We start from the raw sequence: 27,045 nt of genomic DNA, 5'->3' as shown, positions 1-27,045 counted from the left end.
GTAATCAGAGTGTACACATGCACACCTCTAGATAATAATGTTACAGAGAATGCAGTACATACAAAATTAACTTCCTATTAGCTGCTACATTTGATAAACATTGGCAACACCTTAAATGGGTTGGAAATCCTTTGATAAAAATGGAAAAATCCAGAAATTGTAAAAAAAAAAAAAAACCCCTTTGCATGATGGATAAATATAATGAACATGTTTAATTTTTATAAATTCATTTTATTTTCTAGTAACATGTTATTTTGCATGTATTTAGTATTATCAACTCCTTTTAAGAAACATTTTTTGTATTATTTGCATATTTTAATATTTTATTCTCCTTTCCAGGTTGTTCAAGAATATGAAAGGGCAGTGATATTTCGCCTGGGTAGGTTAGTAAAGGGAGGAGCTAAAGGACCAGGTAAGACAGTTGAATTTCTGAAACATGCCATTCCAGAGCTGTACTGCATACAGCTCTGGAAGCCTCATTTCAGGAAGCATGTGGATCTGTTAGAATGTGCGCAGAGAAGAGCAACAAGGGGTGGGGGGGACAAAAGGATACTCTTACCAAGAAAGACTTCAGTTCTGCAAATTGCAGTGTCTGGAAAGTTAAGACACTTACTGATCCTTACTCTTGCTTAGACAAAATGCATAAAGGGGCAAAAATATAAAAGGAAGGATGGTTGCAGGAAAGGTGTGCTAAAATTAGCTTTCAGCCAATTTCAGCTGACTGTTGGAACAAACTACCATCTGGTGTTGTGGAAGTGGGTAATGTAGTATTAGTATAGGCAAATGATGCAATAAAACAAGTTTATACAGCATAGGCAAAAAAAAAAAAAAAACCCTTCCCATTTCACCTATCCATCCTCTCCAACAGTCTGTCTAGGTTTTCCTTGAATTTATTCAATCTGTCCGCCACAACATCAGATGGACATTTGTTCTGCCAATTAACCACTCATTTTGACTAAAGGCAAACTTCTGCACATATATTCTTAAACCATCCTTTCTCAAGTTTAATTTATGCCTCCTCATGTGTGTAGTCTAAGCAAGAGGAAGAATCCCATCAGCATTGAGCGTGTTCAATCCTTTCAGAGCCTTAAATACGTCAATCATATTGCCTCACAGGTGTTTAGTCTCCAGACCTTTCCTTTCCTCTACCCTTGGTGGTTGTCACATCTTTAAGTAAATCTCCCATTAATACACTGTGATCACTGCCACCTAGTGGTTCTTTTATCTGTCAGTTTTTAATGCATAAATAATCACTGTTGCAATTTGCCGAACTTTCAAATTTAACCCTAACTCGTGACTTTTTTTTCAACATTGATCTGTACTTGTTAAGTAAATCCGCAGATCTCCTACACTTAATGTCATTAGTATCATTGTATACATTGGCACTAATGTCATTAGTGCCAATGTATACAATGATATCACCTTTTGTGCCCTTAAAAGATGATATTTTACTCTACAACGTCATCAACTTTTGCACCTGGTAGACATACCCTGGTCCTATTTGACCTATCCTTTTTTACACAATATATTTCCATTTTCCCTGATGATTGAGTCATGGTTACAATCATTGAAAACAAATTATATCCTATTTCATCCATTCATCACTTTAATATTCTTTTAGGAGAATTCAATAAGAAATTGAATGAATTATCTGTCATTGAACCTATAGTTATATTTGGCTGGCTGTAAAGATGTGATTTAAGTCCATATGCTGCCAAGAAAAATGCATGGCCCATTGTGCTGTGTGGCAGAAACCTGGCTATCCTTAATTATTCATTATGTTTGCAGTTTACACTGAATATGTAAACTTTTCTGACTTTGGACATATTGAGAATTAGCAGACATATTTTATTTAGCAGTGTGGCAAATATGTTTCTTTAACTGAATGCTGGCGATATTATCAGTTCCACTCGTAAATCTTTCAGAATAAGTAACACAAATCTTTGAATAAATCCACTAATAACAGATCCTTCAGAATGACAATTATATTGAAGTTTCAGGTAGCCCTAAGTTTGGTATTTGGTTGGCAAAACAAAATAGTTTAATTCAAAATGCTGTTCTGAAAATAAATTCCTGTTATTCCTGTATTTTTGTGAAACTAATCTACCATGAAAGTTAACAAATGCAAGAACTGTTCATCCATAACTGATGTCCTTAGGTCAGGTTGTTTTTAATTATCCCTGATTTTGATAGTCTTATTGAAAACACATTCAGTATCTCGTTACTTTCATCAGTTCAAAATAAGATTGCTTAAGCTTTAAACATTATTTCAGTAATATCTCTTTTCTGTATTATTAAAATATTCTGTTACTGAAAATAATAAAAACTAAATCTCTAAAAAAAAAAATTTTGGTTATGAATTTAAGAGTAATAATTCAAACTGAAATTCATTTATTGTGTTTTATTCCTTCAAAGTTTAACATTTTTGCAGTAAAATCTCTCTCTCTCTCTCTCTCTCTCTCTCTCTCTCTCTCTCTCTCTCTCTCTCTCTCTCTCGCACACGCACACATGCACGCACACACACTGTTTCAATTAAACCAGTCATTTATCTTGCATATTTTTAGGCTCAGGCTATTTTGTTGTCTGGACCATTTTTATCATATTTGGGCCAAAATTTTTGAATTTGATGTTAAAATTGGATAACTAACAATTGCTGTTTGGATTTTACAATTTCTAAATTAAAATTTTGTCTAATCAACTCAATGGGAAAGTTGTTCCCTGTCATCGATTTAGTTTTAAAAGCATCATCAGTGTACTTCTGAAATGAACATAAACCTATTTTATATGAAGGGGAAAAAAAAAACAAAAAACAATGATTGTATGTAATGGTTGCTTTTCAATAGGGTATATTGTACTGTGTTGAGCAGTTAGCCGTACAAGGGAAGTTGTTGCATCTCCTCTTGCAAATAATGAAAAATTATTTAAAAAAAAACTTCTGGGGTTGAAAATAGCAGTTTCATAAAATAGAACTAAGAAAAAAAGCGCAATAATAAATTCATTATCAGATTCATTAAAAAAAAGATAAATGAAATGGTAATGGATATTTACTGCTTAAATTTGATTGTGGCCTTTTGTTTCAAAGCAGTAATGTTCAACAACATTGTATGGCAGCTGCTATTATTTCCAAAAGTGAAAGATAATGATGTAACTAATAACAACAGCAGATTCAAATAATTTACAACATCCTATATTGGTTGTAGGAAAAGATGGCACATCAAGTAATAATTTAAATTATACAGGCAGTATAGTTTTGAAATCAAGTGTAAACTGCAGTAAAAAACAAAGAGCCAATGTCTGATTTAAATGTGGGGTTTTCAGTTTCAGCATCTCATGAATTGCTATGTTCTTGCTGATCCAGGAATGACAGATATTTTGCAGTACAGACTTTTATGCAAATATGGACATGAATTAACCATTGGCACAGCAAAATTCGTACACACTAGCTCACGACAGAAGCATGAATGCATGTTACAGTGATGGCCAGCCACATAAACTGAATGAAGAGCACAGAAAAATTCATTAGAAGTACACTTCTTGGTGCTTATTTGCATGCACGTTTGTGAAAGTATAGTTTTTCAAAAACTATTTATCCAGATAGTATTACTATATGGAGGGTGCTGCTGAAATGTTAGAGCAACAGCAAGCTTACTTTCCAAGAGACATCCTCAGAGGCTGTAAATATCACATAGAACAATTGTGTGTTGTGAATCACTTTATATTAACTGGAAGTGCACATAAAATAATAAAAATGTGTACAGCAAACAATTGAGACTTCATGAACAATTAGGACATCTGCATGAAGAAGACATAGTGGCCTTCTTTCTGTCATATCCAAGTAGCAGTATATGGGATACTCTTTGTGGGATCAAGCACATGTAGATTTGGAAGATCCTTCGAAAGAACAAATTTATTCCTGTCATTTGCTTTTACAACAAGATCTGCATGAAGTTAACAACACAAAATGCTTGGAGTTTTGTAATTTTCTGTTAACCAAGGTAGACGAAAATTCCGGTTTCCTTAGCAATATCCTGTGGACTGATGAGACCACCTTCATTCAATTTGCTTCGCCAACAGACAGTTCTTGCTACTGGGTTCCTATTCATCAAACCCATACTGTTGTAGAATTGCTTTCCATCTGATGAGATGGTCTGTTAATATGTGTTATAGCATATGGGGAGGGGAAGTTGTTGGGCCAGTTTTTATTGACTGCATACTGACTGGGGTGAAATGTTATGAATTACATTAAAGTATTTGATTAGTTAAATTCCATTAACATTGAAGCCTGTCAACTTCTTTGTCAGGTTTGTTTTGTTCCAGCATGATAGTGCCCCATCACACAAAATTGCAGTAGTACAACGGTGGGTACGATGCATATTTAAAGGCTGGTGTATAGGATATGGGGGTTATGTGTCTTGGCTACCCCGTTCTCCTGATCTCATCCCTTTAGGCATTTTCTTTTGAGGTTTTGTTGAAGAAAAAGTATATGAAATTCCTACTGACAATTCAGAGATCTGAGAAGGAGAATATGTAATATGCAAGGAGAATATATAATGTTTGCTCTAATTTATTACATAGGTTATAGGCTTGTATTGTGGCAGAGGGAGGCTGAATAGTTTACAAATAACATTTAAAGCCCATGTTGGCTCTTTCAAAACTATTCCACCTGGAGTCCTACAACCATAAGAATTAAATTCAAGGTCACTGTTATAAGAAGATGAGGGATTAGTGAACTAGGGAGAAAGGGTGATTGCAGATATTATATTTATATTCTAGACCAAGATTGAAATGAGATCAGAATTATTTCTTCACATTATTTCATTATACATTTGTGGTTACTTTTGTTTAAAATTAATATAAAAAGCAACTGCCCTAATCATCCCATCCCTCCCTTTGCTCCAAATTTAGGCTAAATCTCATGGTGATGACCTTGAGTTCATTCTTATAGTGGTATGACTATGCAGTCTCATATACAAACATTGAGAATGTTGAAAATTATTCATGTAGTGTGTATCTGCTTGTTTTGTTACCAGATTAAAATTATTTGAGTCTGCCATTGTTGTTGTTATTAGTTACACTGTTACCTTTCATTTGTGGAAATAATAGCAGCGCCATATAGTGTTGTTGAATATTACTAATAACTGATCTTTGATAACCAAAGGCCAAAATGGTAGTAAGCACCAAATATCCATTCTCATTTAATTTATCTCTTTTTCTTTTTTATTTCCTGATAATGAATTTATTAATACACATTTTTTTTTCTTTAACTTCTACTTTATGAAATTGCTGTTTTCTACTCCAGAATTTTTTAAAATTATTTTTTTTCATTATTTGCAAGAGGAGGTGCAACAGACGAGAGTGCATAAGTACATGTGCTCTGAGTGACTACGGTTCAAGCCTCTGATTGCTAAATACAGTGCTATTTTTAGTATGTATTCTCTTTATTTTGTGAACTCCTCTGACCATATGGTGATCCCAAAGTATAAACAGAAAATTTATTTATTTATTTGTAACTGCCTTTATATAGCTAGCTATTCAACACAGCATTAAATGCACCTATTGAAAAGCAATCATTACAACTATTTTTTTTTTCTCTTCAAATAAATTCAGTTTATGTTCATTTTAGAAGTACCCTGATGATGTTTTTTGACTAAACTGATAATGGGAAATATTTTTCCACTGAGAAAAAAAGTTGATTATGCAAAATTTAAATTTATAATTTATAAAATCTCAATGGCAATTACTTAGTCCAGTTTTAATGTCAGATTCAAAAATTTCAGCCCAAATATGACAGACATGACAAATAACCTAAAAATAAGCGAGATAGACCCCAGTGCATTTTAATTGAAACATCCTGCGCGCACACACACACACACACACACACACACACACACACACACACACACACACACACACACACACACACACACACACACACACACACACACACACACACACACACACACACACACCCCGATGAGCCAAAACATTATGACAACCAGTGAGTCAGTTATGCAAATCGAAGCAATGGCAGGTGAACTATTGCACGTGTGCAGGTCGGGACACAGTATAAAAAACGCCTGATAAGGAGCTCTTTTAGTTAGTGTTACTCTTGTTCTTCAGATGGGAAAGGCAGCGGACTTAAGTGAGTTTGACAAAGGCTAAATTGTAATGTCCAGATGACTGGGTCAGAGCCTATCTGAAACAGCACGGCTGGTGGGATGCTCATGGTCAGCCGTGATTAGTATCTACCGAAGTGGTTCATGGGTTTTCCTACTCAGTAGGAAAACCCATGAACCGCTGCCGAGGTGTTGGACAACCATGGCTCATCGATGCTCGAGGTGTGTGAAGGCTCTCCCAGATGGTATATGGCAACAGAATGGTGACTGTGGTGCAATTCACTAGTAATTGGAATGCTGGTGATGGGAGTAAATGTGTTACAAAGTACATCGAACCCTGCTGAAAATGGGGCTGCATAGCTGCAGGCCGCTCTGAGTTTCCACGCTAATCACGGTTTACCAGCGACAGTGCCTACAATGGGCACGTGAGTATCGAAACTGGACCTTGAGTGATTAAAAGAAGATCGTCTGGTCTGATGAATCATGTTTCCTGTTGCACCATATGGACGGCTGGGTATGTATGCATCATTTACTTGGGGAAGTGATGGTGCCTGGATGCACCGTGGGACGAAAACAAGCTGGTGGTGGCGGTGTCATGCTTTGGGCGATGTTCTGCAGGGATACCCTGGGTCCAGTCATCCATGTGCCAGGCACTTTGATGTCTACATAAACTACATAAACATCATTGCTGACCAGGTATACCCTTTCATGGCAGCGGTCTTCCCCTCTGGCAATGCTGTCTTTCAGCAGGATAATGTGCCATGCCACACTGCCCAGATTGTTCGAGACTGGTTTGCAGAACATGGGGAAGACTTCCAGGTATTGCCTTGGTCTCCAAATTCCCAGACATCAATCCCATCAATCATCTGTGGTTTGTGTTGGAACAGCAACTGAGATCTGCGGCATCTCAACTATGGACCTTACAGGAGTTAAAGGATCTGCTGGTTACGTGTTGGTACCAGATACCACAAGACACATTTAGAAATCTTGTAGCGTCCATGCCTCATTGGGTACAAGCTGTTTTGGCTGCACGGGGAGGATCAACATCATATTAGGTAGGTGGTCATGGCATAACTTCAGGAATGAGTTCCTCATATGTAGACAATAAAAATATTTTATATCAACATAGTTCTGGAAATGTTTGGTTCCCGAGTTATTAACTGCAATTTCTTATCTCCCGCAGGTGATTTCCTTCATCACAAGGTGCTGACAGAATCTGGTGGTTTTCCATTCTGACGATGTACTCAAATCAGGAGCAAGTGGATATGCACTTTATGTACGATTTGGCGGACGGCAATGCTCTGGAGGCTCGTCGTTTGTACCATGAAAGGTTCCCAGAACGAAGATATCCAGACAGGAAAATGTTTGAAGGTATCCATTGCCGCCTTTGTGAACATGGGACCTTTACACCTCGTGCTGCCGACAGAGGACGACCAAGATCTATGACTCCTGAAGTAGAGGAGGAGATTTCAGAATAGCAATGCAAGTGGCTGTTCAATGTTCGACTTCAATTTGGAGAGTGTTGCGCAAACACCAACTGTATCCTTACCATCTGCAATGGGTACAGGCCTTGTTACCAGCAGATTACCATGTGCGAGTAATGTTCTGCCAGTGGTTCTTGCAGCAGTGTGGCACAACTCCTCACTTTCCTGCCTTAGTGATATTCACAGATGAAGCATAGTTCACACAAAGATGGAATCCAAAACTTTCACAATCACCATGTATGGGCTGAGGAAAACCCACATGGAATTCTTCCATCACATCACCAACAGTGGTTCAGCCTCAACATCTGGGCAGGTGTTTTTGGTGATAAGTTATTTGGGCCCCATGTACTTCCAAACAAACTCACAGGGCAGGCGTACAGAAACTTTCTGGAAAACAACATGCCTGATTTCTTGGAAGACATGCCACTGATCATTCGTCAACAAGCACACTTCATGCTCGATGGCGCTCCCGCACATTTCAGCCACCTAGCCCACAATTACCTGAATCGAAGGTTTGTTTCCTGGTCAGTGGATAAGTAGAGGTGGACCAACTGCCTGGCCTCCACGCTCACTGATTTAAATCCATCAGATTTCTTTTTGTGGGCCATTTAAAGTCATTGGTGTATTCTACTCTGGTAGCTGATGTGGAAACTCTCCGCAATCAAATTGTGGCAGGTTGTGAGACAATACGAAACATGCCAGGAATTTGGCATTGTCTTCGTGAGTCCATAAGACGTCGATGTGAGGCCTGTATTCAGGCAGAAGGTGGACATTTTGAACAATTACTATATGGTGATGTGAACAGTTAAGTGTCATAGACAGACCTTCAAAACTCGGAAAACAAGCATTTCCGGAACTATGTTGATATGAAATATATTTATTGTCTATATATGAGGAACTCATTCCTGAAGTTATGCCATGTATTTTTGAGACACCTTGTATTATATATATATATATATATGTGTGTGTGTGTGTGTGTGTGTGTGTATATATATATATATATATATATATATATATATATATATATATATATATAACAAGTGGAGTGAAAAAAGTATATATACTCATATTTTTACTAAATATTTAATATGGTTTGTTTATTTATTTTTCTCTTTCTTGGTGGCACCTTTTAGCTTAAGAACTTACAAAAGATGTCCAACTAACAAAAAGAAGAGTGGAACAAGCAGTACATTATAAAACTCAGAAAATTGTGTTTCTCAATTCAAAATTGCAATAACTGTAAAAACATAAAGAATTCATATATGAAGTTTAACCCAAGTTTTTACGTTTGCTACCAAAATCGATTAAAATGAGGTATACCAAGTCTAATTTTAGATGTAATCTAGACATAGGATTAAAATATTGAATTTTTATTTGAAATTTGCAACTTTTTTTTATAACCTTGTTTAATTCGTGTCTATTCTTTAGGTATTTTCTTTATTATCCCATGTATAGACACATACTGTAAAGTAGATCTGAGGACTGTTTCCTTTGATGTGCCCCCACAGGAAGTAAGTTCTTTCAAGGAATGGCTAATAATGAATAGTAAATTTCCTTATGATTAAGAAAATCATTTTACTTGTGTTAATAACCCATGCTGCTGTGAAAACTGAATTTCAAAATTCACTTTGATTTTCTTAAAACTGCAAGGGAAAATTTTTTTTTTTTTACCCTCTAGATTCTCACTAAAGATTCAGTGACTGTTGCTGTTGATGCTGTTGTATACTACAGAATAAGTAATGCCACTGTTGCTGTGTCAAACGTTGAAGATTATGGACATTCAACACGCCTCCTTGCAGCTACAACTCTTAGAAATGTACTTGGAACTCGGGACTTGACACAGATCCTTACTGAAAGGGAAGGCATAAGTCACTTCATGCAGGCAAGGTTTTATTTCTTTAATACACTTAATTGTTTAAAGAAGAAAATTTTGACTGTGGTCACAAATTTAGGAATTAGCAGTTGCAAATTCCTTAATTACTGTAATGCATTCACATTTAAATGAATGCTTACTTTTGTGTTGTTTATTAACTTAAAAAGAATTACTGTGCTCTATAACTTCTTTGTCAAAATAGTATATCAAACAAAACATTGTTTAATATCATACTATTTTTCCAGCTATGTATTTGAACTCTCACTGTTGGGATATTAGATGCTGGATATTTCCTTTCATTTATTCTGAAGACATACAAGGGTGGTTCAATCAAGAATCGCCTTCACCTATTTCCACATATCGCAGAGTCATGATATTTTGTGTGTAGCATCATACATATCCCTGTACTAAAGGTGTAAAATTTCAGCCCTATGTCTTAATTTGTTTTTCTCTTACAGAGCTGAACGTGTGATGAAGTAGCATCATGGATAAAGTTGAAGCCAGAGCTGTAATCCGGTATCTGTTCTTGAAGGGGAAATCTCCTAAAGAAATCCACAAGGAGATGACTGTTGTATATAAGGATGAAGCCTCATCCTGTGGCATTATGAAGCACTGGAATAGACAGTTAAGGTGTGGTCAGACATCGGTAGAATCTAAGCCCATTCCAGGTCGTCCACATTCAGCCATTGATGACAGCATGATCAGAAAAGTGGAGTCGTTAATCATGGAAGATTGCCGGATATCTGTGTGTGAATTGTCCCAGGAGGTGAAGATTAGTGTGGGCTGTGTTGAAACAGTTCTTCACGACCAACTCCATTTACAGAAATTGAGTGCAAGATGGATTCCCCGATTATTGACTAGTTTCCAGAAGGCTCATCGACAACAGAAATCACAAGAGTTGTTAGCCCTGTGCCAAAAAAATGGGGAAGACTTTTTCTCTCGTCTAATCACTCAGGATGAAAGTTGGATACACCATTTCGACTCTGAAAGTAAAAAGCAGTCCACGAATGGCGACATCATGGTTCCCCCCCCCCCCAAGAAGGCAAGGGTCCAAGCATCAGCAGGAAAGATCTTGCTGACAGTGTTTTGAGATGAGAAAGGCGTAATAATGACTGATTACCAGCCGAAAGGTAGAACAATTTCAGATGCCTATCATGACAACTTACTTGCAAAATCACGGGAGAAAATCAAAACATGTAGGCGTTGTATGCTGTCCAAAAGGTGTGAGAATGCTTCAAGACAATGCCCCAGTTCACACTTCTGAAATTGCAACAACACAAGCGGCCGCTTGTGGATATGAAATACTGCCCCATCTAGCCTACTCACTTGATTTTGCACCTTCGGACTTCTTCTTGTTTCCTTCCCTCAAATCATTTCTTCAGGGGACCCACTTCCCTGACGACGAGTCACTCATTTCTGCAACAGAGTCATGGTTCAAAGACCAATCTCATCATCTACAAAAACGGTATTCTTAGCCTCATACATCGATGGGAAAAATGTGTAAATCTGCACAGTGGCTATGTAGAGAAGGACTAAAACCTGTGTCAAGAATCAACAGGCTAGCACCTCTGCAGCTAGGTCAGGGTGATTCTTTATTGAACCACCCTTGTACTACTGACTTATAAATTTTTCAAAAATTAATGAAAAAGCCCGTTTTTTGATTTGAGAAGCTTCCTTTTTTATGAATATCAGTCAAGGGTTTGTTTTTTAAAATATGCATTTCTGTTATGTATTCTCAGTATGGACCTACTGAATATTTTAGGCATGCTCAACAATTATTTATATTGTGTTTATACAGGTTTATCCATTTATTGCATAATCCATTGATTGGCACTGTGGTAACTATGAATAGAACACATTGTAATTATGGAGGGAGATATTTTTAGATGGTGGTAGAAATAGTTTCATTATGATGACATTGGTGTTTGGGAATCAAGATTTGAGCATATATTAGTATGGTGCATAATATGAGTTTCACTGAGATCATGTTTATTTTGGAATCTCTCTCTCTCTCTCTCTCTCTCTCTCTCTCTCTCTCTCTCTCTCTCTCTCTCTCTCTCTCTCGCATTATAGCCTTAGTCGCTAATGCACCAATAAAATCCAACTGGTGGTGTCACCATTACAATGTGCCACCATATTTGTTGCCACTTGTACAGAGTTTTTTGGCCAAACATGGTATTGCTTAAATCCAGTAACCACTGATTTACATATGTGACTCTGTATGAATTTTTTTTGTTGTTTCCTAGACTGAAAAAAAAATAATAAATCCTGAAAGGATGTTAATTTGATGCATAAATAATAGAGTAATATGATGGCTCAGCTTTATTTAGGTTATTTTGAAATTATCTTTCCAGAATTGCTTTCAAGAGGGGAAAAATCATTGAGATAAGTGCACAGGACAGTATTTTAGCATCATTGGCATTAGAATTACTTGAGACATATGATGCAAAAAAGCAAGCTTATAGAGCATCAGCCAAAAAAAAAAAAAAAAAAAAACCTTCCCATTTGACCCATCTGGTCACTCCAAATTTTTGTGTAGTTCAGCCTTAAATTTATTTAAGCTATCAACTTCCACAACAACAGATGGAACTCTGTTCCATCTGTTGTTGTGGAAGCACTCAACTACCTACTGGCTAAAGGCAAATCTATACAACTGTCTTTCCTCAATTTGAATCTATGCCCCTCTGGTTCTTAATCTCAGTAAGTTGAAGTATCCCATCAGCATTGAGCCTGCTCAAACCATTCAAGCCCTTGCACATCTCAATCAGATCATCTTGCAGGTGCCTAGTCTCTAGATCCTGCAACTGACAGAATTTAAGCCTCTCCTGGTAAGAGAGAACCCCTTTGTTTCTCTCACCAGTCTTGTTGCCCTTCTCTGTACTCATTCTAGCAACTCTACATCCTTCCTAAAATGGTGCCTCCATAGCCAGGTGGGAAGGAGCACCAGTGTGTAGCACACGCTTCTTGGTTAGACCAGGGTTCGAGCCAGTCACCACCAAATACGGAGGATGCGGAAAGGTCAGGGAATGACCACCGCATATCCCGGAGCAATATGGCCTTAGTTACTAATGCTCCAAACAACAAACAAACAAACATCCCTTCCTAAAATTAGGCATCCAGAGCTGTACACAGTACTCAAGGTGTGTCCTGACCATTGCCTTATACAAAGGTATAATCACTTCCTTGTCTCTACTAACAAAATTCCTATATATCATTGACAAAACTCCATGACCTGCTCTGGCAGCCCATCTGCACTGCTCAGAGAACTTGTTATGCAACTGCACAGTTACCCCCCCCCCCCTAGATATTTTTCATTCTCCACCTCCCTGGGTGTAGTACCACACAGTTGGTACGTTTCTCTTGGATTACTGTTACCAATATGCAGTAGTTTGCATTTGTCAATATTAAACTTCAGTTGCCACTTCTCAGCCCATCTACCTAACTTTTCTAGATCCTGTTGCAGTAGAATACTGTCTTTACTATCATTAACAACCCTGCCAACCTTTGCGTCATCTTGTGTAAGACATTAAATATTGAGTGACAGAGAAATGTGGAGAGCTGAACTTAGTTCAGCTCTCTGTGTTCTTCTGTCACTCAATATTTAATGTTGAATTCTAAATATTGAGTGACAGAGAAATGTGGAGAGCTGAACTTAGTTCAGCTCTCTGTGTTCTTCTGTCACTCAATATTTAATGTTGATGGGGCTCCCAAATTCCATTTTGCCTTGTGCCCCATGAAGGTATAATGCACTGCTGCCCACATCAACTACTTCCCAGAAAATCTAGGAAGTGTTAATAAAGGACAGGATGAGAGGTTTCACCAGGACATTAAAGACATGGAGATCAGGTACCAGAGAAGGTGGAATGTCAACGTGATGACTGACTATTGCTGGATGCTGAAGAGGGACTGTAAAGTAGAAGGATCTTCAAGAAAATCAAAGAAATGAAAATTTGATTTGACCCATCATAGACAAGTTTTTAAAATGAGATGTGTGTTTAGTTGTCTTTTACCATACTGCCCTTTATGAACAAGTTAGTGCATAGTATCATGTTAGTTTGTAGTAAATCACCGAAGTAGGTGAAATGGTATCATTTTAGTTACATCTTATATTGTGAATGCCTTCACAATGAGTTGCCCTGATATTGCACTACCTCGAATAAGCAATGCTTTGCCAGTGGAGAAGACTAATGCTACTTATTCTCAGTGGATACAGTGCCATCTGGGTTAGTATTCACTGAGAATAAGTAACATTAGTCTTCTCCACTGGCAGAGCATTGCTTATTCGAGGTAGTGCAATATCAGGGTAACTTGTTGTGAAGGCATTCACAATATGAGATATAACAAAAATTGTCATTTCACCTACTTTGGTGATTTACTAGGAATTAACGTGATGCTGTGCACTGTAACTTGTTCGTTTAGTGAATTTAATGTAGTCTGAGGTTTTCAGCCCCTAAAACCTTTTAAGTCACACTGCCATCATGCAATCATGAAAGAAAATTTGATTTTTCACAAATTTTTATTAATTTTAGCAGCATTTGTTATATTTCCATGTACAAATTTTGCCAAAATTAATAAAAATTTGTGAAAAATCAAATTTTCTTTCATGATTTTTAAAGAAACCTGATGTGAGAAACAAACAGAAATCATTTTTGAAACCAGCATTAGAAAGTGATTCAGCAACATTCTTTTCCGAGAAAACATCAGTGAATTTTTTTCAAAATGCGGAGTAGTGTAAGATAACTTTGTAGCATAATACATATTATTGCTGCATAATCTGTGAAGAGTGTAGTGTCATTATTAAACTCTTAGTTTAGTGTGTTATTCTCAGATTAAATTAAATTTAAACAGTATTCATGTCTTGGACTAAAGCAGCAAAGCAAAGAACTCAGTAGCAGGAGTGCTGTGGCTTGGGGATAAACTGAAGAGAGCAGCTCTACTATGAATTGCAGTTTTATAAAATGTGATACCTGTTTGTTGTTTGCAGATTTCTCTGGAATGGGATATAATACAGCCAAAAGGGGGGGGGGGGGCGTGCACATGCAGAGTGCAAACTCTGTATTCTTATTGGCATTTATGAGACCTTGAAGAACAGGGTTAATGCTCTTGAAGGAATTAAAATGAGGAGGGGCCATCAAGCTCTCATTTGCCCACTTCAGTGTCAGAGTTTATACTTATGGATTGGACAACATGACAACAATTCCAAAGGCAGAATGTTCTGGTCCCACAGGAAGTAGGTGCTGTTGGCAACTTGTTTGGCAGATAACAACAGTAAACAACAAAATAAAGGAGAAATATTTTGTTGTTTACTGTTGTTTTGGTTTTTAGGAGTATTAGCAACTAAGGCCATATTGCTCCGAGATATGTGGTCATTCCCTGACCTTTCCGCATCCTCCGTATTTGGTGGTGGTGGGCTTGAACCCTGGTCTAATCAAGAAGCGCAGCTACACACTGCTGCTCCTTCCCGCCTGGCTACGGAGGCGCCTGAAATATTTTGTGCAGAAAGGATAGGTAGAATAGGATAAGAGCATATCTGCCGGAGGGGGGGGGGGGAAGTGTAATGATGTCTATATGCTCTAAGTATTTTCTACTTAGAGCATATAGACTCTAAGTAGAAAATACATGGGAGTAATTAACCCATTTGGGGTATCCTGAGTTATCTCATGTATGCTAAAAAGGATGCAAATTATACAGATTTTTTTTAAAATAAATTAGCGCTTGAGCTAAAAGAAGGGAACAGAAAAACTCTTCACTACTCATTATATAAATTAATTTAAAAAATCAATTGGAATGCACAAGCAGTATCCTCCTTCCACAAGCGATAATCGTGAACTAACTACATTCTGACACATGGCTGCAGCAAGTGGATAGTTGAAGTCAGCATCGCTTATGGGTGGCAGTTCAAGAGGGCACCAATATTTTTTGATATTGTTTCCTAATTGGTTAACGCTTATCAGTATTCAGCATTTAGGACGGCAAATTTTATTTTGCTTACTGGTGGCACATAGGAACACGTGCTACTGTTCTGACATTGCTGTACAATAAGTAAATATAAGTAAAATGAAAGCCAGTCGTCTGCTGCCAGCCGTAATAAAATACCAAGAAATCTCATGATTTATCTGGCTAATGCAAAATTAGCCAGATAAATGCCTGAGAAAATATGTTCCAATTGAATATTTGGAGATATTATTGTTTTCTTCGGGTATTATTGTATCTCAAGATATTTACCATAGTTCCAGATAACTTTTAAAACTAAAAACGAGATATCTCACTATAATCCGTGAAGGGGTTAATTGGAATATGGAAATTTTGAAAAAGAAAAATCATGATATAGGATTAATTTTGAAAAAAAAAAAAAAAAAAAAAATGAGTTAGGATTAATTTTGAAAATGTCTGTGATTCTCCCTGAACACAATAGGTGGCAGTTGCATGATGTTGAGAGCCTTGTCATTCAGTTTGGCCTTGGAGAGACTGTGCAAGAATATATAAGGGGTGCAAGATATTTGCCGATGCTATCGAGGCATTGTTAGGCACACAGTTTTTGAACTACAAAGCCTGCTCATGGCGAGTTCAAAAGTTGGAATGTTCCTGGAATTGTTAAGATTACTAGAAGCAAAAACGGGTGCATATATACTTGCTTTTTTTTTTTTTTTTTTTTTTTTTATATGAGAACCCCAAACACGAGAGGTATTATAACCTATAGCACTTAGTACCGTGCTTGGGTTGGAGGTTGAGAAGACGAAAGAAGATATTTGTTGATATTGGACTTGAACTTCTGTAGATTGTAATTTTCAGGAAATACGTATGAAGGAAGGTTGTTCCAGAAAATGGCAGTTGAATGAATAAATGAGGAAGATGAAAAGTTGGTTCTGTGGGTTTGAAGTTGGACAGTAAATGGATGTTGGCTGGTGGCGGCACGTGTTCGGACTGTTTTGAAAGAGAGAGCGGGAATTATAGAAGCCAATTCAGAAGAACAGTGCCCATGGAAGTATCTGTAGAAGAGGCATGCAGCAGAAACAGTGCGTCTATGAGAAAGCGAGTGGAGAGACTCTGTTAGAGATGAATCATTAATTAACCTAACTGCCCTCTTCTGAATGGAATCAAGAAGCCTGAGAGAGGTTTTGGGGGCACCACCCCAGATGTGGGAACAATATTCCATGGCAGGGCGGATTTGCGATTTATACAGCGTGAGCAGCTGTTTGGGAGAAAAGTAACGCCGAGAGCGAAAGAGAAAACCAAGTTTTTTAGAAGCAGAGGAAGCAATATTTGTAATGTGCTTGTGCCAAGAGAGATTAGAAGTCAGGGTAATCCCCAAAAGAGATATATCATTTTGCCTAGAAATCGGAGTGTCGCTAAAGATAAGCATAGGAGCAGAAGAATCGTTTTTGCGAGATATAAGACAAGATTGAGTTTTAGAAGGGTTGAAATCAACTAAGTTGTCTTTGCCCCACTGGAGAATTACCTGAAGATCGGCATTTAAGGAATTGGCAGCAGATTTTCGAGAAGTTGAAGCTGATTGAGCTGGACAAGGTTTCTCAAAATGGAAAGTTGAATGCAATGTGCTATCATCGGCAAAACTATGGATAGGATTTCCAGTCAATGGAAGAAGGTCATTGATATACAAGAGGAAAAGAGTGGGGGAAAGAACTGAACCTTGGGGGACACCGGCATTAGTGGAGAAGTTAGAAGACAGAGAGCCATCTACCATCACCCTCAGTGAGCGATCAGAGAGAAAACTGGATAACCAATTACTAAAAACAGTTGGCAAACCATAAGATGGAAGCTTGTTTAGAAGACCTTTATGCCAAACACGATCAAAAGCCTTTGAGATGTCAAGAGCAACTACTTGTGTTTCACCGAACCTTTCCATTGAATTAGTCCATAAATGGGTAATATAAGCCAGAATATCACCAGTGGATCGACACTGGCGGAATCCATACTGGCGATCGTTGATCAGACGGAAGGTTTCTAGGTAGTTTAAGAGTTGGCGGTTAATTGATTTCTCCATTACTTTAGAAAGAGTAGAAGTAATTGCAATGGGACGATAATTGGATGGGAGGGATTTGTCACCCTTTTTAGGAACTGGCTGGATATGAGCAAATTTCCAAGCAGAAGGAAAAACACCTTTGGAATAAGAAAGTGAAAAAAGGCGGCAAAGAATAGGAGTAAGTTCAGGAGCACAGGTTTTGAGAACAAGTGGAGAAATACCATCAGGACCTGGAGCTTTCTTAGCATCAAGATTCATCAAAATTCTTCTGATTTCCTTTTGACGGAAGACCACAGGAGGCATTGAATGGAGCGTGTTAGGAATGGTGGGAGGTGTTTTACCAAGATCACTAATACATGTGCTGGAAGAAAAATGGGATGCTAGCAGGTCAGCTTTATCCTTGGCTGAAGTGACAACAGAACCATCTGGTTTGGACAGAGGTGGGAGCAGAGATGGGCAAAAGTTGCGGCCAATAGCTTTGGCAAGAGACCAGAATGCTCGGCTACCATTAGGGCAAGAAGCAAGTTTTCTACTCTTAGCCTGTTCAAACTCTAGTTTGGACTGATTAATAACTGCTTTACAATTGTTGCGAGCTTTGGTGTAGGCAGAAAATGAAACTGAAGAATTAGAAACAAGCCTATTACGATATGCAACGTTCTTCTCTTGGACAGCCTTAGCACATTTATTGGAAAACCAAGGTTTAGATAAAGGACGAGATTTTAAAGTGGAGTGTGGGATAAAGGATTCCATTCCTGCAAGAATAATTTCGCTGACACGATCTGAGCAAACGTTGACATCAGAAGTTTTGAAACAGTAATCAGACCAAGGAAAAGAAGTCTCGCAGGTCATCCCATTTTGCATTCTTGTAATGCCAAACAATATGAGGTTGGGAATAGGCATGAGATAAAGGTTCCATTGGAGAAGAGACAATCACCAAGTTGTGATCTGAAGTGCCTAAAGGACCTCTCACTTCGACCGCGTACTTAGAAGGGTTGTTTGTGAGAAAAAGATCAAGCTTGGCTGTATGATTAGGATTGTCCGGTATTCTTGTAGGTAAATGAACAATCTGTGCAAGGTCATTAGTAATTGAAAAAGCCTCAGCATCACGACCAGCAGGGTCGGTGTGACTAGAAAATGGAAGCCAGCTGGAGTTGTGAACATTAAAATCACCAAGGAAAATTACCTCACTGTTAGGAAAGTTGGACTGGAGAAAGTCAAGTTGCAAAGAGAGGAAGTCAAAGAGCTCCAAGTGATTAGTGGAGTTGGGAGAACGGTAGAGACAACAGATGAATTTTACACAATGAGGTAGGGAGATTTTAAGCCAGAGAAGATCAAAGAGAGGAGATTCCAAATTGCCAAGTCTCTGACAGGGAATATCAGAACAGACATATGCACAAGTACCACCTTTGAGGCGAAAGGAATCATACAGCAAATAATTTGGACATCTGAGATGAGCAGTACTTGAATCAACTGATAACTGAGATTCAGTCAGAAAAAGTACATGGGGTTTGGAAGACTGCAAGTGGAAATGGACATCGTTGAGATTAGAATTGAGACCACGTATATTTGTGAAATGAATTAGGAAGTCCTTTGGAGGTTTAGATCTTTTCGCAGATAAGCTTGCTCTATTATTTTGACAATTCATGGTGTATTCAATAGTAAGAAAAAGTGGGTGGGACATGCTGTATGAAGTAATGAAATTTTTGGATATGGCGTACACGTGGTAAGAATATACCCAGATCCATGACATAACGTGGCCACGACAATGCTCCCCGCATACACACTACTCGGACTCCCTCCAGTCACTATCTGGCAGAGTAGAGGTAGCAAGATTATACACTAGCTGATCCGGAAGCTTCCTAGAGAGTTACCAATAGGTTCAGTCCGGTGTACTAACTAGCGGCCGGCCTGCGAACACCGTTTTAGAGCTGTACCCTCGAAATGTAAGGAATATTGGATCTCGCCACGACATTCATCATAACCTCAAAAATCATCAATCATACTGCATGATGGAAGAGATAGGGAAGGGTTGGCCGGAACTTAGCTCTAGAGACTAAACATGGGTTCCACCACTTCAAGCCTCCAATAAGCAAAGTGGTGGTATTTCACCGGTTGATGAGAGTCATCTACCACCTAGTACTGCCTGGTAACATAGAGGGGCGGCGTTCCTCCATGTGGTGTGGGCGCCACACCTCGACCCCTGCTTACGTTGGTTCACACCTGGGTGGTCACCCACCATGTACTTGTGCATGAAGGTTATACCCAGGATTACTAACAGTCCCACCATCGTGAAGGTGCAAGCAGAGGATTTGGCTGTCATAGACCATCCGGACTTCGCCGAAATTGGGTCCACTTTGACTTGAGTGTCACCCGAATATCAGTTCCATCAGCATTTTAGACTCCCAGGTAGCAAGAACAGCTTGTCTGGCATATCTGAGAGAATGTCTGTGACAACCTCAAGGACCAGTTATACACTAATGCTAGAAGTACAGTAAATAAATTTGTAGTATTTGAAGTGATTGGTTAGGTCATCAAATGTGAATGTTATAGGGATATGGTGCCACTCAGATTTAGGGGATGCAGAATTTGAATATGGAGAGTACTGTTTAGAGAAAGGACAGACAGGAAGGGTCGGGAGGAAAAGCTATGCTCTTTGTTAAGAAGCATATAGACTCTAAGTAAGTGCACATGGTTGACATAAATGAACAGAATAACATGGAAACAGTTTGGTGCAACATAAGCACTGGAAAAGCCAAAATGAGGATAGGGGTATGTTATAGGCCAAATGGTGATAATGAGTGTAATTAAAAGTTATACATACAAATAGAACGGGCCAGTAAGTCAATGCACTTATAATGGGGGAACTTTCTAGATACTGAAACTCGATCTTTTAGGATGGTCATTCAATCAGTAGCAGAACCTTTCTGGATTTATTGGATAACTGCTTTCTCCCTGTTAGAGAGGCAAAAAGAGAAAGCAATAATCTTGATCTGATTATCAGTGATGACTTTTACGCATCAGGAATCTGCAAAATATAGAACCACTGTGGCAGCAATTGCAGTGTACTGATTTGGGATTTATGTTAAGATATAATTGCTGTTGAGGGTAAAGGGAAGGAATTTTGTTTTTGCGAAGGTGACTAGAATGGTTTTAGACACTTCTTTTAAATTTTAAGTGGGACCAACCAAATATGTTCCCACTGCAGATTCTAAATGGGAAGCTTTAAGGGAAGTAACTGTAGAAGCGACTAAACCAACTGAGCGATAGTGTTCACAGTTTAGGTCTAAATGGATGACAGAGAGATTGGTAACAGAGAGGAAAAATGCACAGAATCATAAATTATCAGGGGATGTAGAAACAAAAAAGTAAGTACAAACTAGACTGCAAACAAGTCACAAAGGGAAGAGGATTAGGCACTTAATGCAGATTACAAGAAGTCCTTGGCTAGGAATGTAAAGAAAAGTAGCAAAGAGTTCTTTGTTTAGATCAACACTAGAAGAAGAGGAATGAAGCACGTTGGTGCCCTAGATTTGAATGGCATAACTATGATCATGTTCTGGTTACTGACAAATTGAATAAATGTTTTATGTTTTCACTTATGAAAAAGTATTTAGGATGGGCATAACTGTGTGTGTGTGTGTGTGTGTGTGTGTGTGTGTGTGTGCGTGTGTGTGTGCGTGTGTGTGTGCGTGTGTGTGTGCGCACGCGCGCGCGCTACCCAAATACAACTGTACCAGTTGTGCTTTGGAGGCCAGGCAAAAATATTGGAGAAAATTTACATAAAACTGGTGGAGAATGTTCCACTGAGACTAGAGGCTGTCGTAAAGGCTAAAGGTTTTATCAAAGATTATAGTTTTCCTGTAAATAAAGGTCATTTGTAGATAAACAGGTGCCCGGATATTAATGGTAAAGCAGTGTGTATCTGAAATTGAATTACAGAGAGGTAATAACAAGATGAGGTTTTAAGAATGTGAGCTTTTACATATTTATTGACTGCCATATCATAACTGTATAATGTAAAATGAAAGAATATGTAGTTTCTGTTATTTAATACCTGTAATTGTTACTAAAAATTTGTTAACAACAAAATCATTAATTCCGCAAGTCAGAGTCATACTAATTGTTCAACATATCTTTTTTGTGATTATACATGACAGTGTTCTCCCCAGAAAATTTTGCCAGCTGGGTGGCATTATGAAGTAGCTGGGTGGGGAAGTGTAATACTTCACAATATTATAAAATTTTCTGTTATTTATAAATGTGACTTAAGCAATCCAGAGCAAAAGTTAATTACATAATTTAACATTATATGCTCCTGTCACATTGATCTCAATCGCATAGTATGTTCAACTTAATATTGATCTAGATCAGTGAGAAGTACCATATGGTACTGTGAGAATCACTTAAATTTTAGCTGGGTGGTCAATTAAATTCACCGGGAAGTGCACCCAAACAAGTCCTGGGGCGAAACTGCATGCAAGTGCTAAGTATTCTCACAAAATGAGACTTTGCAATTTCAAGAACCAAACTCTGTGTTAAATACAGTACAGTTCACAATAAAAATGTCCTCAAGTTTCCATGCACTTCTCATCAGGAGTGAGTGGGTAGCTGCAATAGTTTTATGAGGATGCTGCTTGTGTATATGTTCTGCCACTGCTGCAAAAAATGTGATTAAGCAGTAATGCACTTCAGATAAACCATTGTTTTGTACACTGTTGTCATTGTATGACCCGAGAGATATTAATCAGGAGGTACAAGGTCTGGTAACTTCAGTGGCCTTGACTGGGATCCACTATGACCTATCCAGCAATTAGGAGAAATCTGTAAATATGCTCATGCGCTCTCTCTCTCTCTCTCTCTCTCTCTCTCTCTCTCTCTCTCTCTCTCTCTCTCTCTCTCTCTCTCTCTCTCTCTCTCACACACACACACACACACAGAGAGTATAATCTGGAAAGAGCCCAAACAGAAGGGATAGAACTAACAGCCTAATGGCAGATAGCTATGAATTCTTTCTGAGAAATAAGTTATCGGGTGTGTTGTACATCTGACCCCTTTATCATTAGTGGGACATCTTGAAACACACTTGGTAACTCACTTCTCAGAAAGAATTCATAGTTGACTGTTGTCTAATAATACAAATGGTCTGAATAACACGTTATGAGGTAAACAGCACCATACATTCACTGAAAATTTCTAATGGAAATTTTCAGCGAATATATAGTATTGTCACTTTCCATAGGAATTTGGAAGTTACTTTTTCATGTGTATTTCATGAGTTATTTATGCTGTCCTGGGCAAAGGAAGATTCATCCATGAAAAAAAAAAAAAAAAATCAAAACATGATTTGTGGGTGTATTTTGAGCCATGGTAAAAATTTGTGGGTTGACCTATCTCTGATCATGATATTATACAAATCTCCACATCTATATGTGGTTCATCAGGGTGAGAGGTAGTTCTACCAGTGCTGAGATGTGGAATTTATTTTAAGAATGTTTTCTTCTATATTCATATTTGCCTGGTTTCACTTAGGCTGCACAAAGTCACTTGAAAGAAAATGACTTTTGTGTAGCTTTTGGTGAAGATGAGAATGCATTTGGAATCCTCCAGTTTGGAAAACTCCACATTCTTCAGCAGTAGCATGCATTGCCATTTCAAAATCAGTATATGAAATCCATATCACCATATTCTTAATGTGAAAATACCAAAGAGTTATTACCATACTACTAAACTAACACAACTGTAACCATACAGTGTTGTACATTTGACCCCTTTTTGAAGATTGTGATGCCATACAGCATTGTATGTCTAACCCCTTTTGGTCGTTGGACGATTGTGTGCTGGCCCAAGTTTGGTTAGAAATAAGAACTAACTAGTCAGTACTAGTGCAAAGTCACAGCTGAATATCTTTACTGCTGTTTAGAGTCATGCACAGGAGTAGAGTAACTGGAATCATAAGAATTCACATTTTTCCCTTATCATCATAACCATTCAAATTCAGATATAGGTATGTTTAGTTATTTTGATGTAAAGTGACCTAAGGAACATTCTCCTAAAGTCTGGGAATATATATATATATAAAGTTGGTGGATATAGCAGAAGAGAGTAGGGAATTGGAACTACAGAAGAAAAAAAAAAATAATAATAAATAAAATTGCTTAATGCTGAAAATCCTATGATTTCAATGTCTTCTTCAAGGATCAGCTGTCAAAACCAAAGGAAAGACAGCAAGAAGCAAGACTTCTGTTTCTGACATGAAATATATATAGCACGTAGAGGAATCGGTAAAGCAAATTTGAAACTAGTGGTAGTAGAGGTTAAACCTAAATGTAGTGATAAGAGTAAAGCCTGTGTATATTTCTAGGCTGACCCGACAGAGGCTTAAATCAAAAACAGAAGGATAGGTAAAAATAAAAAGGAAATAACTTACTGAAGTCAAGGTGGTATACAGACTTAGGAGGGTGTCCGTACTACAGAGGTTTTAATCTGTTGAAGCCAAGTCAGTGTTTTATAGTATACCATAATGACCCTGTATGTCAGAAATCAGAAACAGTAAGTTATTGAAACAAAAATTAAAATTATGAATGTCTGTTTCTCAACATACATTCATAAATTTAATTTTCATTTTAATTTTTGTTTAACTTACTGTCTCCAATTTTTGACACACTGGGTTATAATGGTATATATCCATTGTGGTTGTTGGGTCTATTTTGCTAAAAACAGCATTGTCCCTGGTCCATAAACCATATAACTATATTGTTATACTCCTCCTCAATCTCTTATAAATACTGTGTGTGTGTGTGCGTGTGTGCGCACACTAAATTTAGACCAGCACCCACTTGTTAATGCCTTGGCATTAACAAGTGGATGCTGATCTAAATTTAGTATTATTGGCATTTAATTTGGCTTTTTTTGCCCTTTATCTAATGTTTCAAAATTCTTATCATATTTTCCTACCACGTATCTTCATTTTCCTCTTCTAGCCTTATCATTTATCGGTTCTTTCGCCTTTTTTTTTATTTTTTTATTTTTAATAATTAATATTCCTTTATATATATATGCATTTAGTCAAAGCTTAATAAAGAGACGGCGGCACTCATCTCAATAATCTGTTGTGGTTATATGAATCATAAAACAGTAGTGTGAGAAATCGTAGGTTAAACTAAAAGTTTCCTTATCGCAATTTTTAAACACCATTTTTAGTTTAACCTACAATTTCTCACAGTACTGTTTTTTGATTCATATAACCACAACGGATTATTGAGTGAGTGCCGTTTCTTTATTAAGCTTTGACTAAATGCATATTTCTTGTCTTGAACTTTGGCATCTTAAGATTTTGCTAACTCTTTTATGGTTATATATATATATATATAAAGTTTTTTCTATAGCCATTTACCCTTTTTTTCCCTCCTTTCTTTACTTCTAGTCTAGCCTGGATGAAGCCACAGATCCTTGGGGGGTGAAAGTTGAGAGAGTAGAAATGTAAGTTGTACTGTCTTTTTTGTGTACATAACTTAGTAAGCTACATGGATTTTTTTTTTTTTTTTTCAGTCTGTATTCTAAAAAAATTATAACAGGATGTTAGATTATTTAGTATGATATATTAAGCAAGTCTATGAATGGACTGGAGCACACAAGGACACCATTCTGATTCATCATATGCATCAATAATATTGTTTTGACTGGAAAAAAAATTAATAAAACTGTTCTAGTGCATTACATTAATGAAATTATTTCTTTGTGATTCCCACAAATAAATGGAAATATACCTACAATTCAAATAGATCTTTATTATCGAGGGTTTAACGTTGCTTGACACTAATGTCAAGCAACATTATCATTTTGTAGTTGATATTTTTGTAATTAACCAAAAAAAAAAAGTCTTGACATTTTCTTGGTTTACCAGAAATGTACTTACAGACTAAGCTAATTCAGAGTACTAGAGAGATACAGTTCTATGATATGATATTCATTGTTTTTTGTATAAAGTAAAACTAAAGTTATCGCAAAAAGAAAATGCAATTTTGTAGTTAATGTTGTTTGACACTTAACCCTTGATATGGACTATTCAAGTATTTATGTTTCTATATGAATACTTTTTGTATGTTCAGATAGACAGACACCATTGTAACAAATTTATGATATTTTCAAGAATAGGGATAAAAGAGCATAGAAATGAAGTTGCTTGAAGTGCTGTTGTGAAATAAAACAATTTGGTTATCTTTTAGATGAAAGTTTATCAGATAAATCAGTATTTGTTATTGGCCATAGAATATTTATGGATATAATAAAACAAAATATTCAAATTTTATTAGTTTAACAAATGGATTTCAAATTTTTTGCCCCTAATATTATATGGCTAAGATTATGGTCAATTTCGCTCAGTATGAATTGTTGAGGAGGCTTCCATCCTGCAGTGGGTTGATAATGGCTGCAGTTTACCTTTTTTTTTTTTTTTTATTATTATATGGTGCCAGGCATTTAAAAAAAAAATTCTGGGTTAAAGTATTTAACCCAAAGTACATTTTAGAGACATTGGAGGGTCAATGGCAGAAGCCCTAACATAGTCTGTTACTTACAAATGAAAGTATCACTCAGCATTTGATTGTGCCACAACTTTCAGATGAATGAAACATTATTTTATGCCTGAACTGAGCTGCTCATTCAAGATCCACATGTATAAGTCAGATTTCTGTAATGATTGCAGAGTGTTATATGTTAATATGGTTTTGAAACAAAATAAATACCATAAAAAATGAAAGGGTGAACAATTTCTTAAATGGTACAATTGATATCATTTAAAACAGGCCCGGGCAAACTATGGTCCGCGGGCTGCATGCGGCCCGCTGCACATTTTTCTGCAGCCCATGAGCTTTAATTGTATTTTCGAAAAAAGTTTACTTATTTTATGCCTTTTGCGACGCCTTTTTGAAAAATAAATTTGTATATGTAATACATTACAGAATTTGTCGACTTGTAAATTGTTTTATCATCTCTGTATTGTTCAAATTGAGATAGAATTTGAAATTGTGCGCAAACCGGAGCGAGCCAACGGGCGCGTTTATAAGAGACTATTTGTCTCATCTGCCCGGAGAGTGTCTCAGTGTTGAAAGAGTACAATATTAAAAGACATTTCACTACTAAACATTCCGAATATGGTGCCAATTTAACTCCAGAAGCGAGAAAGAAAACTGCTGATGGATTGATTCAAAATTTATCTAGACAACAAAATGTGTTTACGCGGCTAACTAAGGAACAAGAAGCTACTGTAGAGGCAAGTTTTGTTATTTCTCATATAATTGCAAAAAGCAACAAGCTTTTTTGTGATGGAGACTATATTAAAGAATGTATGACTGAAGCTTGTGGAATTATATGTCCTGACATTAAAAATAAATTTAAGAATATAAGTTTATCTCAGCGAACCGTAGTAAGAAGAATTGAATGTATCGATACAAATTTGAATGAGCAATTATTATCAGTATTAGATAACACATTAATTATCATTTACATAATACATTTATTAGAATCCATAATATGGTACTCGATAGCTCTCGATGAAAGTAACGACCAAAAAAATACTGTGCAGTTATT

The 27,045-nt window shown here is 37.2% G+C and overlaps 1 protein-coding gene across 2 annotated transcripts in view; it reads left to right on the top strand.

The window, feature by feature from the left end:
- LOC150089468 (band 7 protein AGAP004871-like) overlaps positions 1-27,045 on the top strand; it is a 320,570-nt gene that overhangs the window by 266,289 nt on the left and 27,236 nt on the right. The window contains exons 3-6 of one of the 2 annotated variants that reach the window (XM_090368612.1): positions 340-412; positions 9,056-9,111; positions 9,279-9,482; positions 24,881-24,936. In XM_090368612.1, the coding sequence (XP_090224738.1) occupies positions 340-412; positions 9,056-9,111; positions 9,279-9,482; positions 24,881-24,936 (389 nt within the window). Of the gene's footprint in view, positions 1-339; positions 413-9,028; positions 9,112-9,278; positions 9,483-24,880; positions 24,937-27,045 lie in introns of both variants that reach the window. The other variant, XM_090368611.1, reaches the window with a different exon arrangement.

Source organism: Mastigoproctus giganteus, chromosome 2, assembly GCF_048544385.1.
Source record: "Mastigoproctus giganteus isolate SK-2022 chromosome 2, ASM4854438v1, whole genome shotgun sequence".
Classification (NCBI taxonomy): domain Eukaryota; kingdom Metazoa; phylum Arthropoda; class Arachnida; order Uropygi; family Thelyphonidae; genus Mastigoproctus; species Mastigoproctus giganteus.
Note: the sequence above shows the minus strand (reverse complement) of the source record. Positions and strands in the feature narration are given on the sequence as shown.